A 20,094-nucleotide genomic window follows, 5' to 3' on the forward strand; every position below is an offset into this window, starting at 1 on the left:
CCTTGAGAGCTCATGTAGTCCAGTTCCCTGTCTGAACGAGGATCACCCCTATTCAAACCATTCTATAAAAATGCATTGTTTAACCTATTCGAAAAAAGTATAAAGTCAATACTAATACAACCACAATACATAACACCCTAGCCTGTCCCAGGTAAAACAGTGGGACCATGGTGGCTAACATCCTGCTGCTGCAAAAGTAATTAAAATATGCTGGAGACAGCCAAGGAAAAGGGCCACCCCTCCTTCCCCACCCTTCTACCTACCTCCTGCTACAGAAGAAGACAAAAAAAACCCCCAGACTGTACAAATCTAAACAAATTTGGTGTCAGACTTCTTCCTAAACCCAAAATGTGGTGATCGGGCTACCTGTGAGCAGGAGGAGGCAGATAAGGGGATGGTGCAAGACCCTCCAGTCAGGAATCTTCAGGTTTGTCCTAGGAGGAACATTGGCACATCACAGTCAAAACCAATGTAATTGTTCTATTCAGGACTTGGTACAGCTCCCATCATTTGATGGCATCTTGAAGTTTGTGCCTGGTGTTGATGGACGTGTCAAGTGTATGTGGCATGCCCCAGATATCTAACAAATACCATTAAAGTCACTGATAACATACTTTCAGCTGAAAAATGTGGCAGACCATATGAAGCCAAAGAAAATTAGCAGTAGTCTCTAAGGCAAAACTGTCAAAATCCTGCTGATCTTGAAAAGAGATTAAGATTGTTGAATTTACCTTGCCAAGTGTAAAACCATACCTCAAAGAAATTGATACTGCTAAATAGTTATGCTAGAGAACAAGTCAGACTCAGAGTTTCCATGGGGGGCACAGGAAGTTGCTGTTTCTTGAGCAATATGTTCACTTAAAAGCATCTGGCTGTGGTCTTGGGTTTGAATTACAAGAAGAAAGGCCAGTGTTCAGTGCATCCAGGGGTTATGTCTACATGGTGTTTCTAGCATGACCTGGCAGGGATTGTCTGAAGCATACCCTATCCATCGTTTCCTGCTTGCACCCACCAAACTTAGACAAAGAATTGTGGAAACATTCCAAGGGCATCCCTTCCACATTGGCTCTCAAGCATGGTGGATACTGAAGTCTTGAGAGCAGCCCCAGAGGAGACGTGTTTGGAAGTGCTAGCAGGAGTGGGGTGTGTCCAGGCGTACCCTACCAGGATATATCTGAGCATGGTATAGACAAATTCCAGATAGACAAATTCTTCTTTCTTATTTATAGCATAGAATTCTGGTAACTGTGAGTCTGTAATGTGTAGTCATATCACATTCCTCTGTAGGCAATAATATATATCCCCATGTCATCACACCACCAAATCTACAAAAAGTTTTACTTTTTCAGAAATTATGCTTACATTTAATAGTTGTCCAGAATAGGACATAGTAGCCACTGCTACCTTAAGCAAATAGATTCTGGTTGGTTATGGCAAGTTTCAGGAAACAGAAGAAATTGACAGAGTTAAGGTTTGCCCCAAAGCCGTTTTGTCTACACTAATGAAAACTATCATTGCTAAAAGAAAGAATGTATGCCACAGTTGTGAGGAAGTTGAACATTCTTTGAGGAACTAGCAGGTTTACATATCTGATTTTAAAAGGCGAAAAATGTATGAACACGAAATTATAGGAACTGGAAAACAGAAGGATCACTGGTTCAGTGCACTTTAGTGAAGGAGCAGAGGACCAAATCACTGCTGCTTTGGCATTGGACAAATAGAAGAATAGGCCCTAAATATTTAGTGTTCTTAGGGCATGACAAGCCACACTTTTAAGGACCTCAACATACCATCATACCTGCAGCACTAGACCTTTGTATATTGCATAATAGAAATTGTGTGTTATAGTGGTATGTTACATATATTTTAGGTTGGGGGAAACTGAAGAATGCAAAGATATCCACCATGACTACTAAGTGGATACTTTGTCCACATAGAATATATGGGGAGTTGTTTTAGACAGTGAGTACTAGTACAGAAATTCTACATAGCTATAACTTTTGTGCCATTATAACAGCTAGCTGTAGTTACATACAATCAAATGAAGAGACCAGAAAAAGAGTAGACTTAAGCACCTACTGGTAAAGCCTACAAAGAAGGGAGCCCCTACTTTGAGCATTTCATCCACTAAGGCTAGTAGGTCAACTTCTGATGAGTTGCATGTCAGAAACAAGTTGAGACTAATAGATTTCCTGTCCAGATGGACATTTTCTGAGGCACAGAGAAAGTGTATGCAGAAAGCCAATGGAAAATAGCAGCCCTGACTCATCACCTAGCACTGTCCTTCCTACCTGGTTGGTGGAGAAATATTAAGACAATTAAAAACAGGTATTCAAAATAACGGCCTTGTTATACTGAACACTGTACAGTGACTACAGAATCTGCAGACAAAAACTGAAATCTTAACACTGTTTGATATCAAATTTGGCTGTTCTTAGCAGTGGCATAATTGACCTTGATCCCTGAAAGGTTTTAGGGAGCGTTCAGATTAAATGTAGGTGAATGTACAGTTGTTGCACTGCACAGGGCTGCAGGCATCTCCACCTCATTGTGTTTGGGTGGTGTCCCTCTTTCCCCTGCACCATACGTTCAGGTGGCCCCCACATCTCACTGTACCATGGGTTCTGTTGGTATCATGGGCTTAGCTGTGGATTGAATAATATGAGGAGTAACTGGGTAGAAGCCCAGGAGCCATATTAACTGTCAGTTGGACAGCCCTGGCATAGATGTTTGTAAACATGTGCTAGTTGGAATGAAATGCATGGACATTTCTCATAAGAATTATTTTGACTATTTATAATCAGTCCTGGCAAACCATGAGGAGGAGGAAAAGACTGAACATACTTAAATCTGAATATATTCAAAATAGAAGACAAGCTACTGACTGATTTCTCACAAAGCTATATACTGTCTTGGGTAAATTATTTCTTATAATTATGATGGAGCCAAAAGTGGGTGCCATAGCAACACAGTATAGCAACATAGCATCCACAGGTGTCTACATGTGACCAGCAGCTACTTTGCTGTAGCAGCGCACTACCCAGTTATAGTGTGCAGCTATGGTGAAGTAGGTGCTAAAAATAACCATGTACCATGTGTATGGTGCAGTTACTAAAGCACAGTGGTAACAATGTCGCCATAGGGCAATGTATAGACATTGTGTGTCCAGTGTGTCCTAAATACACGCCTCTCCTAGGATTTTGTGGAAGATCACTTTGCCCTGTCCTTTGAAGAAAACATCGGTTAACAATTATTTCCTGTTAGAGTTTTGAACTTCATAATTATTTGTTTGGAGATGCCTTATCTAAGTTTAAAATAAGACCTATTTAGTAGAGATAATTTCCTTGAATTATTTCCCTTTTGAGGAGGAAATAAAAGCATTTAGGTCAGTCCTTAATGGTCTGGTTTTCTCTCTGGCTATGAAGTGAGGATGAATGTGAATGAGAATAATATTTTTTCCTTAATTGGAACACACTTGCATGCCATCTCATCTTTCTTTTGCTGAACACTTTTATCCTATACTCTGACTTCGTTCAATGTTTTATTACTGTTTATTCTTTCTGTATGATTTTGCCACTGAAAGTTAGAAAATAAACTTAAAACTCTATTGTTATCTTTTGGACCATTTTTATACAATATTTATTAGATCACTGTCAATATCTGTATGGTTTCTTTTTTTTCCTTTCAATAGTGATGTTTCTCTTATGTGATCTGCGCTAACTGCATTACTTCAATGAGAAAATTCATTTTCAAAATTAGTATTAACATAATGGTATGCAAAAGGAAGAGTAAATACTGTGCCTAAAGATATACTTTCCTTTATGTTTTGATTCATGAATCCAGTCTTGTTCTATATAAAATTGACTTTCTTGACCTTCAGTGTGTTGCTTTCCACTTCTTCACTTTACCAAAGAGACCTTTGATAACTTTTCCTTTAATATAGTTTTTCTTTATGTGGTATTTTAGGTTTTCAGATTTCTTTTCTACTTGTTAAGTGGATGGCAAATGTAAATATGAAACCAGTTGTCCATGAAGATATACTTAAAGCTCAAACTAACCAGGTTTGTGAGGGTATGTGTGTGCGTGTATGTATAAATAAAAGTTGTAATGAAAACGTTTTTAGCTTCCTAAAAAAATAATTTGGAAGCATTTTTGTTGATAAAACTCTGCTTTCACATTTTTTTTCTTTACTTTGTTTTTTTTTGCGGAGCACTGCAAACTTAAATAGCTGCTTTCTCTTTTAACTTTTTATTTAAAACCTAGTTTTTTTCAGTGTTAATCTTCTGTCAAACAAGAGTTGGATGTAAAAACTGCTTTCCTGCCTTATATCCAATACCATTAGCCCTCTTGGCAAAAATAAGAAGAGTGATGAGGCTGATGATAGGTATCAGAATACTTTTATAACTGAGTTAAAACATTATGTGGATGAAGAGTATTTGGAAAGCTTTATTCCAGAGCTGGCATACATTTTTACACGTCTTTAAAAAATTGTAAAGTATCTGGCCAATGCTGCCTCAGTACAAATATCATTCAGAATAGATCTCAGTAATAATTGGTTGTACTTCGGATATGAAGGTGAATGGATGTCTTCCATTAAATTAAAGTTTATTTAGTCTTCTATGTGATAATTGAAGTTCTCTCCTATAAACTTTTACTCATGAGACTAGAACTCTAGTCTCTGAACTCTAGTACTGTATTGACAGTACTAGCCCAAAGATTTGTCTCCCTTCAGGTTTGTCTCTAGTATACTTGTGTACACAGAACTAGAACAAGCTTTTTAAAAAAGCAAGTAAAAATGATGCCAAATCAAAATGGCTCCTTGTAGTGTTGCTCTGCCCAAATGTAATTGGCTGCCCAAGGCACAAAGCAAGGGAAAATCAGGTCATAATGTGCTTGCCACTGGGTGCGTCTACACGTTCATTAATGCATCTTTGCTACTGGGGTGTTGATCTAAGGACATAGGCAGACAAAGTTCTTTGGGTAAATCCAATCTCTTTTATTAGATCAACTCAAATAGTTGCAAAATTCTTCTTTGCAAGCTTTTGGATACAAATACCCTTCATCAGGCTGAGGAAGCGTCTGCAGATGGTCTGTGCTCTTCCTGGATGGAGTAGTAAAGCAGCCAGAGGCCAGTATGTATGCAAGAAAGCCAGTCAGCTAAAATGTAAATTGAGGTAGTCAGTAGGTGAGAAACAGCTGGGAGGTGGGCAGGGAAAGGGGAATGAATGTAGCTGTAGTCAATGCATGAGAGATGGGGAGGGAATGAGAACAGCTGGTAAAAAGTGGAGGGTTTACTTGGGGAGCCAGATGTTAAACAGGTTATAAGTGTCGTAAATCCAGTGTCTATACAAAAATCATGGACTAAATATCCAGTAAATTGATGAAGTGACGTTTTTGCTATGATGTAATGAAGTGCAATAGAACAGTCCACCGTGTGTCCTGTAAACACACCCAGTGTTTTGGGCTTATGCATTGTTTTTTAGTCTAGGATCTCAAAATATGTTGTGGGCAGTTAATCCTTCCAGCATCTCCATGAGGGATTATTTTCTGTATCTGACTACTTGTGAAACTCAGGTACTGAGAAATGTGATTTGTCCAAGATGCCACAAATAACTTTCATGTCAGTTTCTGGAAAAAGTTGAGGTCAGACTTCGAGTTCAGAGAAAGAACTATTCTCTTCTGTACCTGAATTACTGTTGTCTGATCTTACTTACTACAAGTCTGTCTCACTTTCCTACACTTAATTCAGCAGGTGCAGCTACTTTAGAATCTGTCTAGGCCAATTTAGTGATAGAAATTGTGCTTCTTATGAAATTTGATCAAAAATATTGTAATCAGTAATTAAGGATCAGATTCTGCCTCTCTTTGCAATGTAGTATCATGCAAGTTCATACATAGTCCTTATTATGCTAATAAGCCTATAAATTGAAGTATATGAAATTTGAAATAAGCATAACAGAACCATAGCAAAAGCATTTTATTTATTTGATTTTTATATGAGCATCCACACAAAAATGAGTACCTTCCCCTTACCCTAGACATGACTTGATGATTCCTAAATATTTAACTACCAAATAACCCCCTCCTGTAACCTCCATCTTTCAACTATCAATCACTGTTCACACTGGTGAATGATAACCCAGCAGCAAAAAACATATATGAAAACTTCAGTAATTCTACTGAAATATTCCCATTACCTCACAGCCAGAAAAAAAAACTAATGACTGATAAACAGGGATTAAGGTGAAACACTACTATATAATAATTAGTTCTGTATATATGTGATGTTTTATATTAATACCTGTATATAAGTGGTGTTTCATTTTAATCACAGAAAAATGTGGATTTGGGGTTACTTTTCTTAAGCCAAAAATTGGGGATTTTTTTAATCAGAGAAAAATAGAATTCCTGCTCATAAACTAAAGCTGATCTGGACCAAAGCGAGGGAAACAAGGCTCAAGCTGAGGAGTACTTGCTTGGGGACACTGGCTAACTGTTTCCATGGCTAGGGACAGACATTACACACATACTGGTTTAAGTAATCCGAAACTAGTTTAAACCTGTAACAGAACAGATGTTCAGTGCACATAAACCAGTTTGAAAATGCCTAAACCAGTCTGAGATAAACCTGGTTGAATGTTGTATCAGAGTTAACTGATTTGGCTAAACCGGTTTATGCTATATCTGTCCCAGACCCCTTGCTGAGTTTGAGATAAACCAGACTCCCCCAGCATCCTGGCATGCTCTTTGGGCTGGGCAGGGCTCTCTGCTCCACAGCAGAGCTGGCCCCTCCACTCTGCTCCCTGGCTGCAGCTCTGGCAGAGACATGCAGGCTGCTCCCACCCCCCTCCACACACTCCCTGCTGAGCAGGAATCCCCCTCTTCCCTCTGTCTTGCTGAGAGGTATGTGTGTATTAGCTAGCAGACCACATGCTGGCTACAGTCCACGCTGTGACAAAGGCAGAATCAGCAGGTAGCTGGTAATGTCCCTCTGTTGTTTTCTTAATGAGGTGATGAACACTGAGTTATGGGTGATAAACACTGTTATCAGTTCCCTGCTGGGATAATCAGAGCATCCTGCCCCCCTCGCCTTCAGCTCAGCTCTGTGGAAGGGAAAGGAGGGCTGCTCTAGTACCACCTGGAGTCTAGTCTGAGCCACTGCAGGCATGTGCCTGCATTTCTGGAATGAAAAAGGAATGTTTATCCATCTCCAAATCGCTTCAAACTTTGCAGGTTAGACTGACTGGCAAATATTGTCTGTCCCTAGCTCATTTGTTTATATCAACAGGGCTTCACCAATAACTGATGAATACAATTACATCAATAGTATGGTATTCAAGGAAAGGTGGTCTTTTCAAATGAGTACATCTCAGGCATACTTGTAAGCCAAAACCACTACCATAAGCTCTACCCACTACTTCATCAATCAGAGCAACTGACAGGGGGTCCCCCACATTAATAAACAAAGAATAATGGACCCTCTGAAAATAACTTAAAATATTGCCTTATCTGTAGTATTGCCTTGGTTTTTTCCTTTGTGATTGTTTAAAAAGTTACACATTTTTCTATTCCATTGACCTTGTCTTCCATTTTGTACTATAGTCAGGTGCTTTTTCCTCAAGATTGGAGGAGAATGTGTACTTAAAATTGTATATGTTAAATACAAACATTGCTTTTCAAGTTAGTCATGCACATGTTCTCCCCTTCTCTGCTGATATTCTGCTAATTTGCCCAGTTAAAATTTATAAAAGAAAAATGGAGTAGGCTTCTCCCCTCCCGTTGGAGGAGATACTTTGCTTCCAGTTACTGTTGATTGGTTGGTTTTCTGCATTTTTCAAAGTTCTGTGCCTCATTAGCAAAATCTGAATTTAATAATAGTAAAAAGCAGTTTTACGTAGGTATAGCATTACACAAAGTCAAAATATGCTACCTCTCCAGGCTTCAGTTGTTCTCAGGCACACTTGACTCTCTGAACCAGTTAGTCTATAAGGTGCTACCCTGCCCTACCTTCTGCTTAACTTCAAACTAACGTGGCTAAACACCTCCCTGCATAATTTAAATACTTATAAAGTACAAATGCAATTTACATTACAATATTTTATTAATATACTATAATATGAAACAATATTAAAATTATAGTTAAAAATAGCATTAGGAGTAGTAAACCAGGGACCTTTCTTTTCTCTGTCGCATTCCACATGAAGGATGCATATTTAGAGAATGCGCTTTTTCTTTAATTTCACAAGGGATGTTTACATGCTGCAATACTATACTTAGTGAAAAAACCCACATCGTGTTCAAGATGCCTAATATGGAATGCAAAATTATATGATATTTTAATGATTATGTAGGTAGTGCGTATAATAGTTACCTTTGAATCCTAAAGAAAGCTGTTCTTAACTATGACTTGCTCTCTGTGTTCATATGTAATATAAATAATATATAAATAAAATATTTGAAAGATTGCAAAGACAATTACATGTGCAATTTATCCTTAAATAGGATAGTGCTAAGTATACTGAGATGTCTCCATATGTGCCCTTAAATGGCATAGGTGGCATTCTTTGAATATTTAGTATATATTAAGACCCATTTGTATATTATATAATACCAACATTTTTCCATTTACACTTTGTAGCCACTCTTGGGCATATGTATGCATTTGATGTATTCTCATGTGGGAAGGGTGTATAACAATCTTGGGTTTAAAAAAAATATCCACATACATTTTTCCAAGCCCCCCAATCATTCTTATTGCCTGTTCCTGTGCCTCTTCTGTTTCAGCCATATCAATGCTGATTTTAGTGTATGTTTCTGTATTTTAAGTAAGAAACCATATAGCCTTGTTGTGGATTTAAAGTAAAAAGAAAAAAAATAAGTTTTATGTAAAGGCCATTATTATATGACCCATTTTAAAAAATACCTAGTCTGGTTCTGTAGAAATGCTTCATCTCAAGAAAATGTTTCTGATTGTTTTTCCTGGTGCTGGCCATACCAAGGGCTTATTGTATGAAAAAAATATTTTCTGCATGGTTCTGTCTCATTCCTTATGTATCTGAACATATGGGCCAGGTACAGACATTACATATAAACCAGTATTAGTGATCAGAAATCAATCTAAACCTGTAATACAACAGAAGTTAACCAAACTTAGACTGGTTTAAAAATGGCAGAACCCAGTCCAGGATAGACCTAGATGGAAGTAGCATCAGACTTAAGCAGTTTAGTTTAGAATGGTCTATTGAACTTCTGTACTAGATCCCCTCCCAACTCAAATTACAGTCTACTAGCATGTGAGGCATTTGCGGCCCACCACTAGCCTCCCACTCTTAGGGAGGTGCCATTGCAGCCCACCCTTGGCTGCTCTGTCCCCAAGCTCTCTCAGAGCCAAGTCAGCACAGTGGCTGAAGCTGATGGGGGAGTGGTAAGGGTGCTCCTCTGTGCCCTGCAGCCTAGTCAAGCTTCTTGGCTCTGTGCCCACTCACAGGGCATGTAGGTCCCTGGGTGGATGTGCAGGAACCCACTCTGGCCCCCCCCATGCACCCATGATCAGGCACAGTGCCAGGGAGCAGACTGGCTGCAGATGCCTAAGGCTGTTGCTGATGGGCAGAGATCCTGGTTTTCTCTGATTAAAAAAAAATCCCCAATTTTCGGGTTAAAAAAGTGACCCAAAATTCACATTTTTCCATGATCAGAATGAAATACCACTATACATATATCTATGTATTAGTGGTGTTTCATTTTGATCCTGGAAAAATGTGGGTTTGGGGTTACTTTTTGTAACCTGAAAATTGGGGATTTTTTTTAATCAGAGAAAACCAGGATCCCTGCTAATGGGGGAAGGGTGCTTTTCTGTGCCCCACAGCCTAGTTGGGCTCTCTGGTGCTGCGCCCACTCATGGGTGCATGGGGAGGCCCTGGATCAGTATGCAGGAGCCCACTCAGAGCCTCCCCATGCACCCATGAGCAGGTGCAGTGCCAGGTAGCAAACTTGGCTGCAGGGTATGGGAGCCCAGTTGCCTCCATAGCTTGCCTGCAGTTGACAGATGCCAGTAGTGGGAGAAGGTGTGCTTGGCCCTGCCCAGCAGCCAATCAGGGGTGGCCCTGTAACTGGGCTGCACTTGGCTATACTCAGCAGGGGGACCCCCCAACCTGCTGGCCTCAGCCAGTGCATGTAGCCTGTGTTGCCCTCTTCACTGAAGGCCAAGCATCCATTCTATTTGGTAGCAATCTAACCTAGAGTGATTAGAGTAAAACACGTAAGTTAGATCACTTCCACCTCAGGCTTTTTGAATGTCTGTGCCTAGCCTTGGTTTGACCGGGACTGCTCTGCACTTAAAACAGTGTTCAGATTTCCCACTATGATGCCTGTGTTTCTTTCCTAAGTCTGTTAATTGCTGTTAACTGCTGTTAATTTAGAATCCCATAAAGTGTATGATTAATTAAAATAATGCATGTTGTCACATTTGTTAGTTTTGGCTTTCATTTACCATTGTATTGCTCATTTATTTTAGCTTGGGTAGGTTTATCTGAAGTCTTCCTTGGTCTAATCTTAAATACTTTTCCGTCATCTGTTGGTTTTGCCACCTTGCTATTTAATGCCTTTTCCTGAAGATTAATACTTATGGTCCTAGTATTTGTGGCTCCCAGCTGTTAGACTTTTGCCAGTGTGAAAATTGTCCATTTAAGTTTTCTGTCTTAGTTTCTTATTCATTTAGATTTTTTTTCTTTTGTACCATAGCTATTTTTGTTACTTCAGTTGCCTTTTCAAAGTCCAAAAACATTATTAAATTGTTCTTTTCTTGTTGGCTGTCCCATTCACTTATTTTGGTAAACTTGTGAGGTATAATTTTCTTTCACAAAATTGAATTGTGAGTAAATGTTATCATATCAGGTTCTACCACATATTTAATATTTCTGTTATAATTTTAACCAAATTGCAGGTAACGGATTGAGATTTATTGATCTGTAAATTTCCCAAATCACCTCGTACACCTTTTTATTTAAATATAGGTACAGTTTTTTATATACTTTGATATTCTCCAGTTCTTCAACAGACTGACTGATTTAAACGCGAGAATGAACATCTTTCCCAACAGCTCAGTCACTTTATTATTGCATTTTTTAGAACTCATGAGCCTGTATCATCTAGTCCTAGTGATTTACAATATTATGTAGTGAAGACTAATGAAAGAGATAATTTACTTTTTCAGCAATGTCTTTTTTTAATTGCACTTCTACCCTGAAGCCCAAAAGGCCCAGCTGTTCTGTTGCAGCTTCCCTGTTCCTAATGCACTTAAACCAAGCAACAAGGGTTTTTTTTAAATACCTTCAGTATTGACTCTTTGGTTCACTTTCAGTATGCCATCCTAATTTTCTTATTACAAAATTAATGCTACAGTTTGTTAGCCACTTAATTTGCTTCATTAATGAATTACCATATTCTGAAGAATTTCTGATTGCATTCATATAACCAATAATGTGACTGTAGGACCCTAGAAAATAGTACAAATAGTCTAGAAAAGAAAATATACTACCACCCCAATAAAGGGCCTTCAGGTATTCAATTTTCTGTCCTTTTTTAACAATAAATCAGAGTATATATTTAAAAAAATCCAGTCACCATCCTTTGTATTGTAATATTTAGGGTAATGTATGTTTCAGAATTTCATGTGTTCATAGATTTGTTTCTGCTGATTAACAGGTTTTGGATGCAGGAAGACTGAAAGAATACGATGAGCCATACATTCTGTTACAAGAGAGAGAGAGCCTGTTTTACAAGATGGTGCAACAAGTGGGCAAGGCAGAAGCTGCTGCTCTGTTTGAAACAGCAGAACGGGTAATTTGAAGATGTGCTAATTAAGTTTAAATTTATCTCTACAGGTTATTTTTCACAAGTTAGCATAGTCAGCATTGGAGCCAGCCCAATACACTCTGCTTTAGTTAAAGATCCGTCAGCTTTTCACTTCTAAATCCTTATGTTCAGTGTTTTATTACTTGGGATTTAAAATAATATATATCTAGAGTTTTAAATGATAAATATCTTGAGCTGCCAGATTAGTCTGCATGGTGTGCACTTACACGTATGTATAAATCAGCTGGCATACATTGGTCTTTGTTAATCATCTATGACTTTGCAAACTTAAATTCTTTTAATTTTTTTTTTTTAAGTCAAGCACTAAGAAGTTAGTTATCCAAACTAAGGATGCATATACAACCTTAAATCTAAGACCCTGTGTGCACTAAGACATTATGGAACAGTCTTTAATTATGTATTTCATGTTTGCCTGTCCAAAAGGTCCCATGCTCCATTTTGTGCACAGCTTGGGTGGTGCTCAGTTAAGGACCAGTGTTCATGTTTTGTTAGCCCCTTATTGTTCTATGCGTGTCTCCTTATATGTTCTGCTCCCTTCGGACCTTCTCTGAATGAAGAATTATCAATTTCCTTAATTCTCTTGAACTCCTTGCTATAGAAACTTGGTGTTTAACCAACACAGACTAAATTATTTTCGCAAGACAGAGGTGGGGTCAGAGAAGTGTGAAGATGAGACAGAGATACAAAACATTCAGTAAGTTGAGAGCCCTGATTTAATTAGCCTGTGGCCTATTTTTTCAGAGAATTTAGCACCTTTTAGATACCAGAGCACAGTTTCATTATCTCTAGTGGTTTTTCAAAGTGCTCAGAGTTTCTGCTAATATGATGTGAGATCTCAAGTTGGGAACTCAGTGGGTGTGTTTACACATGACACTACATTGCTGTAGTGATGCACTATGGCAACGTAGCATCTGATGCCTACATGTGGCCAGCAGTTACTTTGCTGTAGTGGCAGGCTCTCCCATTATAACATGCCACTATGGTGAAGTAGCTGCTAAAAATAACTGTGCACCACTTGTATGGTGCAATATGAACAGTTACTGTGCTGTGCTTTTGGAAGTTCTAAAGCATGGGACAGTAGCAACATTGCCATAGGGCAATGTCTGAACATGCCTAGTGACTACTGTTTCTCCCAGCATAACATCTGTGGGGCAGTAGGACGAAAAAATACAAGGAATTCTACAAGGCAGCATTCCGCATGTTGAACCATAAGACCTTCCTGTTTCTTCATGGAGCTCCCTTGCATTATTCACTTGTAATGCTCCCAATTATCCAAGGGTGGGTTTTTCTTGAGTCCCCACCAAGATAGGCCTCCCCTCAACTCTCCTGTCATGACTTTGACAATACACAATTTGATAGGAGGGGTTCAATGTTGTTCAACACAGGGGTCCCACTTGGGGTTACTCACAGATCTGAGAGCTTCTGATGAAGGGACTCCACCTCCCCTACACCCCCAGCCACAAGCTAGCTATTGGTGTTGAGACAATGGACTGATGCGGGACCTTGGCATGATCTGGGTTTTGACCTAAGGGGAAATTCTGAAGGCATTTCCTAGTCTTGTCTGGATTACTCTGTTGCTTCCTTGCTGACAAGAGGTTGATCTTGAGCTTAAGGCCAGATCTTAGAACTCCACCGGTCCTAGGTGGCCTTCTCTCAAAAAAAAAAAGAAAAGAAAAAAGCCAAAAAAAAGAAAGGAATGAAGAGGAACCTAATTCCTATGATGGTTGCCTACAATGGTCTTAGCCTGCCGGCAACACACCCAGCTCGCTTAAGCTGCTAGGTTTTGTTTAGTAAATGAGGCTTCACTCCCTAGCCTTGGGAGCATGGAGCCTATACTGCTCAGTATACATTGAGCCCCAGGGCTCCAACATTTCTCTGCCTCGGTGTCCTGTGCCTGCCTCTGCCTTAACTGGCACAGGGGCAGGCTCTGCACTCACCTCTCTGGCACTCCGGGTGTCTTTTCAATCTCCTGCGGCAGCACTGGGGGCTGACATCATCACCCCAGTGCCACCCAGCTTGTTAACAGTTGCCTCGCCACTTCCTGCTCCCAGGGTCAGTTTTGTGTTTTACTGGGGGCTTGTTCAGCCCCTGTGAGATTCTGGGTCTTGCTTGTGGGGTCTTTTAGACCCCTTTCGTTACATCACTATAAATTTTCTAACTTATGCAGCAAAAGATAAAGGGATCCTTTAGACCAGAGGTCAGCGCCCTATAACAGCAGACCAGATTAACAAAACTTGGTTCTAAGGTGGGCTGGACTATAGCTCCCAGGGTGCAGTGCTTTGGTGGGGTGTAGTTCCCCATCCAATGGGAAGTGAGGGAAGCAAGACTGTGCAAATGTCACCAGTAATTCCATTTGTCTTGGAAATGTTGGGCAGGGTAGGGGAGCTGTAAGAGCACTGATGGGTCAGCAGGGTCTGAGCAGCTCTGACTCACCCGATCTAAAACTGTGAGGACACTCCTGGCCATTCACACCACTGGGCCTGGTTTGGAGCCACAGGTGAGAGTGGCTAAGGGGAGGCTCTGGGGGCTCCATGCATGGTAGCAAGACCAAGGTGACACCTGGGGGCCCAGGATTTTTTGGCATGCCTGAAGTGATGCAAAAAATTTCTTTGCAGACTGGATGAATCCTGCCGGGTGTAGGTTACAGATACCTACTCTGTACAGCAGCCTCTTCTACTATACAGTTCTGGTTCATTCCCTCATCATTGGCTCTCTCATGTATTGAATGATTACCAAGGATCCTGGTTTTCTGTGATTTAAAACCCACCCCCAATTTTCATATTAAAAAAGTAACCCAAAATCCACATTTTTCCATGATTAAAATGAAACACCACTAATATATATAAATAATATTAAGGCTGTTCAAAGCTTTCAGTGGCTGAATCTCCAAATCCAAATTGAATCAGGACCATCCAAATCAATTCAGGGAGATTCAGAAAGATTCAGAGATTCGGACATAGGCATAGACACAGCTTTAAGTGCTTTTTCTACATACTTCAAAGTAACTGGCAGTTCGTGAATGCTGCAATGCTGGGGCACATGGAGCATCCCACAGAAGTGCAGGAGAGGTGGGTCCCCAGCACACTTGGCAACAGACCTGGAAACACTTTCAGATCTGCCAGGGAGCACACTGCCCCACCTCCGCGCTCCCCTGGCTTGGTGACTGGTGCCTCCTGGGTTGGGGGGGGCACTTGGGATCTCCCTGTAGCTGATTGCCAAGCCAGCAAGGTGTGTGGGGGGCCCCCACCATGCTCCCCAGCAGACCCCCACACTCCTGTGGGATGCTCCATCTGCACCAGCATTGCAGCAATAACAAGCCACGCCTGCTACCTCAAGGTATGTAGAAAAAAGTTCTTAAGCTGTATCTATAGCTGAATCACTGATTCTACAAAGCAGCATTGAATCATCAGATTTGGATTCGGCTGAATCGAATCAGGGACAGTGATCTGAATCAACTAATCGAATTGCTATCCCTGATTTGGGCCGAACCTGAATCCGAATCAAATAGGGCCCAACAAAGTTGGCATCATGCACCACCTTCACCAGATTGGCCCCTTTGTGGGGTGACCCTGAACCCACAGGTGAGCTTGCCCTGTCCAATGAGCCCTCTCTGCACCATGAAGTTCATGGCCACCATGATCTCCCTTGCTGTGTGGGACTCATCCATCACCTCTGCTTGAAGAAGAGTCCACCTATGGCCTGACTGGAGGGAGAGAGAGGCATGATTTCCACCCTGGCCGCTCCAGATGTCCGAAGTGAAGTGGAAAGCTACCTGCAGCCCTGTCTTGTGTTGCTCCTCCCTCAGGTATTCCCTGCATGCCTCATACAGAGAGTGCACCACCATCCTGCTAAAGGTGGTACGTGCAGGCAGTTGGTTGGATGGAGCCTTGAGTGCCATGAGCCACCTGAATCCTGGACGCTCAACAAAGGAGAAGGGCTGGCCATACAGAACAAGCATCTCTCCAGTGCTCTGGGTGACTTTGCTTGCCTTGAGAATGCGCACCTCCACTTCGTCTCTGCCTTTTCCCCACTGGTTTCTTGGGGACAGGGGCTTTGGAGCAAGAGGGGGACTTCTGTTTGGGCACACCCCCACCAGTACCAGGCCGAGGAGGAAGAAGGGCAAAGGGGTGGCGCCTCCAGAAATGCAGCAGCATTGCCATGATGGTGAAGTGTTTCACCTCCTCACCCCGGCTGATCCACTTTTGGCAGTGTTGGCAGGTAGCGTACCTGGGATCATCTGCCACCTCACAATGATCCCACACTACACTACCCACCTGCTTCTCGGTTGAGAGTAGGGATCCTGCCTGATCCCTCTCCTTCCCTGGAAGAGGAGCTGAGCCACCTGCCCCCACAACCTCCTTTGAAGTGCCTTCTAGAGAAGGAGACCTACCTCTAGGGGAACTCTGAGAGGTGTGGAGTACAAATGCAGATTTCCCCTCCTTCCCCAGAATTTCCTTTGCTATGGCCCTGAGCTCCTCTGCTTGCAGATCCAGCTCTTTCTCTGGCACTGGAAGGCTCGTGCTGAGAACTGAAATTGGGGTAGAGACTGTCATGCTGGTGCTGGTGGTTATTACTGGTGTTAGTGGACACTGCTCCCACCTCCTTGCTCCCACTAGCAGCAGAAAACTCATTGCTACTAGGAAAGAGGGTGTGTCTTTGTTTGGTGGGGTTTGGGATTGCAGCTGTCCTTCTGTTCCCTCTCCCTTCCCTGCCAGAAGACCTGGCACCTGCCTTTCCAGCACACTTCATGTTTGGTGTGCTGCAACGTGTGTGTGTGTTGTGCTTTCCTGCACAGTGATGACACACTGTCAGGGAAAACACAGATTTCTTTTTGTGTGTGGGGGAAAAAAAGACAGATTAAGAAGAACAAATAAGAGGATTTTGGGGGAAGAATAAGTTGAAAGGGATAACAATAGGGATGGCACGCAAGGGTAAGTAGGAAAGGATTGGTTACAACTTCTAGCAAGAGACTAGCTAGTGCTACCAAGCCAGAACCTTTCAGATGCTGCTGCTGCTGCTGCTGCTGCTCACAAAAGGAACAGATCATTTCACACACAGCCTTATATCTTGTTTCTATGTTCCTCCCCCAGAGGACTGACTGGAAGGGAACTCAGGGAAAGATCACAGTCGCTGGCCAGCTACAGATGTCAATATCAGAGCAGTCTTTCCTCCCTCTTCTTAGTTTCTGTTTCCTGCAAGCCTGCTTTCTGAATCTTCGAATCTTTTCTGGATCAATTTGGATGCTTCTGATTTGATTCAGACCTTTTAATGAGTCTTTTGATTCTATTCGGATTTGGAGGTTCAGCTGCTGAATCGGGCCAAATCTCCTCCGAATCAAATTGGCTACTGAAGCTTTGCACAGCCCAAATATATGTATAGATCTACATTTTTCCATGATTTAAATTAAATACCACTAATATATAGATATGTATATAGATCCACATTTTCCTTTATTAACATGAAACACCACTAATATAAAAATATATATAGTGGTGTTTCATGTTGATCATGGAAAAATGTGAATTTTGGGTTACTTTAAACTGGGGATTTTTTTTATCAGAAAACCAGGATCCATGATGATCAGAGGGTCCTGAGTGTTGGGAGAAGTTATATGAATTTGTTAGTAAAAAGAGTGTATTGTGATTTATAGGCACATCTCCTTCCCTCCTGCCTGGCTTCATGAAACAAGGTTGGTGGGCATGTATTACAATTCAGTTCACTGTCCTTATGGAGAAAACTGGCCAGCAGTAGGTGGGCAGCAGGGCAGAGGACCAGAAACGAAAAGGGCAGAAGCCTGGCTGCTACAAAATGGTGAATTCCATGGCTAAAATGGGCAAGTCTCTGGTACCTTTGAAAAACGTGAAATTCTGCAGGTATGGCATCATGAACTTCACAGGCTCCTGGGTTTGATGAATGGAGCATATCATGCTTTTCAAGGCTGTTTTTTCATGTCTATGTAGATACAGGAAGAGACTACTACATCATACTTTGTGGATGTTCTTTACAGAAATGAAGACTGTTCTTTCTTCTTTTTGTTAAATAAATGGAAAGATTCTGACAGTTGTGCATATGGGAATTTTTTTGTGGCAAATTCCAGAGCTGTAGAGTGTATAGGTCCTTATTCAAAATTATGCATGCTAGCGAACAAGTTTATCAAATGTTGAAAGCAAAGTAGATCTTACAGTGCAATTCATGTGTAGCACTAATTGTAGAAATGTGGAACTGGCTTTTTGTTGTCTTACAACCAGAACATGCTCCTGGTCCTGCTGTTTTGCCCAGGATGTTGCATTGAAACTCCTAGTGTATTATTAGAGAGAGGGATTAGTCATGTGAAAGGTAGGTTTATAGAAAAGTAAGTTTAATTTAACATGATTATCTCTGGAGCTTACATAAATTATGTTAAAATAAACCTATTTATATGTAGAGAACAGCACTTATCTACAAAAATAAGAACCACATTGAGTAAAATATAGAATCAGTCTTGTAGGATCTGGAAGAGTTAAAGCTCCTGAGATATCTGCAGAGAGTTAAACTTTGTAGTGCAACCTCTCTTTTTTCCAGTTAGAAAACTGCATGTGTGGATAGCTCTATATATAACATGCCTGGATGGCTAATATTGCTTGCTGCATAGTCATTTTCTACTCCTATATGCTTGTTGTTTGATTGTGTACAGGAAGCAGAGAGGTCTCTGAATCAGTCTCTTAAGATATTTACAGCATTAGAAAGTTTTCTAACTCCTGAGCTAGAGGGCAGGTACACGCTTAATCATATTTAAAGTATGTAGAGCCATGGGGCTTACCTCTCCCCAGCCCAGAAAATGGGAGAACAGAGAATCTCTTATTTAGCAGCTAATCAGAATTGTGGTTAATATAGCCTTCTCATTAAAGGGGTAGGAAACATTACTCAAGAATTTGCTGATTAGTGTTTTCTGTGCTTCATGTATATTACAGAAATTGTTTAGTCACAAGTGCTCATCTTAATGACTCCTCTACAGTTATATGTTTGTTACAGTATATTATGGGTGGTTTTCCACATTCCTGCTTTAATTTCTAATACGAAATTTAAAAAACTGCAACTTAATAAATGGCAATAATCAGACTGTCAAATATGAGCGCATTTTCAAAAGCCATACCAGTATGTTCACTAACCAGAGTGGTTCAGAATGCAACCAGGCTTGCCAACAACATCCTTTTCTAAGTTGTGCATCAAGGTTGCCTAAATTGAGCATGCAGAAAATAATTCAACATACAAAGAATAATTATCTATATAAGTTGAGACTTAAAGTAAATTCTATAAAGCAGTATGGTTGTTGCAATTCTAACTTATATAAAGAGCAGGTAAATCTTTATAACCAGAACCAGTATTATCTCAGGTGACTTGGAAGTGTGTGCCCTAAATGCTGGGTGCCTAACTTGAAACATAAAACAAAGGGGCCTGATTTTTAGAAAATGACACTTTACAGATGTTCCATATTAAGAATCCAAGGATTCAGAAATTTGTGTTCTCTAGATACTTTTACAAATCTTGTCCTGGGCTTCTAAATTCCTTCAACTCTGCACACTCTTACAACCATTTTAGTCATTCAGTATCCCTCGTACAGCATGGAATGCAACTACTTATTCTCTGGATTATGGTCTACACCTAAGAGGTCTACTCAGATGAGTCTGTTTATGGCTGACAAGCCCAGTTCAAGGGTGACACTGCTTGTAACAAGTTTCATAGATCTCTGTGTTGTCTGAGTTAGAGTCCAGATTGGAGTACAGTATAATGCAGCTCTAAATGTACCCTGCTAAGCACATGCTGAGTAGCTTATGAGTCTGAAAGCTATATAGTAATAATCAATGCTGACAAACTTCTCTGCGTGGCTGAGCTCCATGTAAAGATTTGGTCACTGTTCATTTTTACAAGAAGCTATTAAAAAAAAATTCTAAGAAAGTGAGAAAGAATCATTAGTGTATTCAGTTGTCTGGATAAGTAAATTCACCATTTGGATCTTTCATCTGCCTCTACTGAATGACCCTTGCTGTTTTAATGGCTTTTGGAGACATGGGAGAAAAGTTGGGGGTGAGGGAAGGGGAATGGTTGGTTTTTCCAATGAGAGAGAGATAATTTTTAAAATATCAATTATCAATCAATTGTTGCACATGGATAGCATTTACCCTTTTGAAGTTGTTATGAAGTTACAGCTCTTTTGCTAGGGGAAGAATCATATTATAGGAC

The 20,094-nt window shown here is 40.6% G+C and overlaps 1 protein-coding gene across 3 annotated transcripts in view; it reads left to right on the top strand.

Annotated features, from left to right (window-relative positions):
- Positions 1–20,094, top strand: part of ABCC4 (ATP binding cassette subfamily C member 4 (PEL blood group)) — a 220,666-nt gene that overhangs the window by 193,990 nt on the left and 6,582 nt on the right. For all 3 annotated transcript variants that reach the window (XM_090023501.1, XM_090023518.1, XM_090023509.1), the window contains one exon: positions 11,704–11,838. In XM_090023501.1, the coding sequence (XP_089879627.1) occupies positions 11,704–11,838 (135 nt within the window). The remainder of the gene's footprint in view (positions 1–11,703; positions 11,839–20,094) is intronic.

Source organism: Crocodylus siamensis, chromosome 1 (genome assembly GCF_052110815.1).
Source record: "Crocodylus siamensis isolate JL-2025a chromosome 1, ASM5211081v1, whole genome shotgun sequence".
Taxonomy (NCBI): Eukaryota; Metazoa; Chordata; order Crocodylia; family Crocodylidae; genus Crocodylus; species Crocodylus siamensis.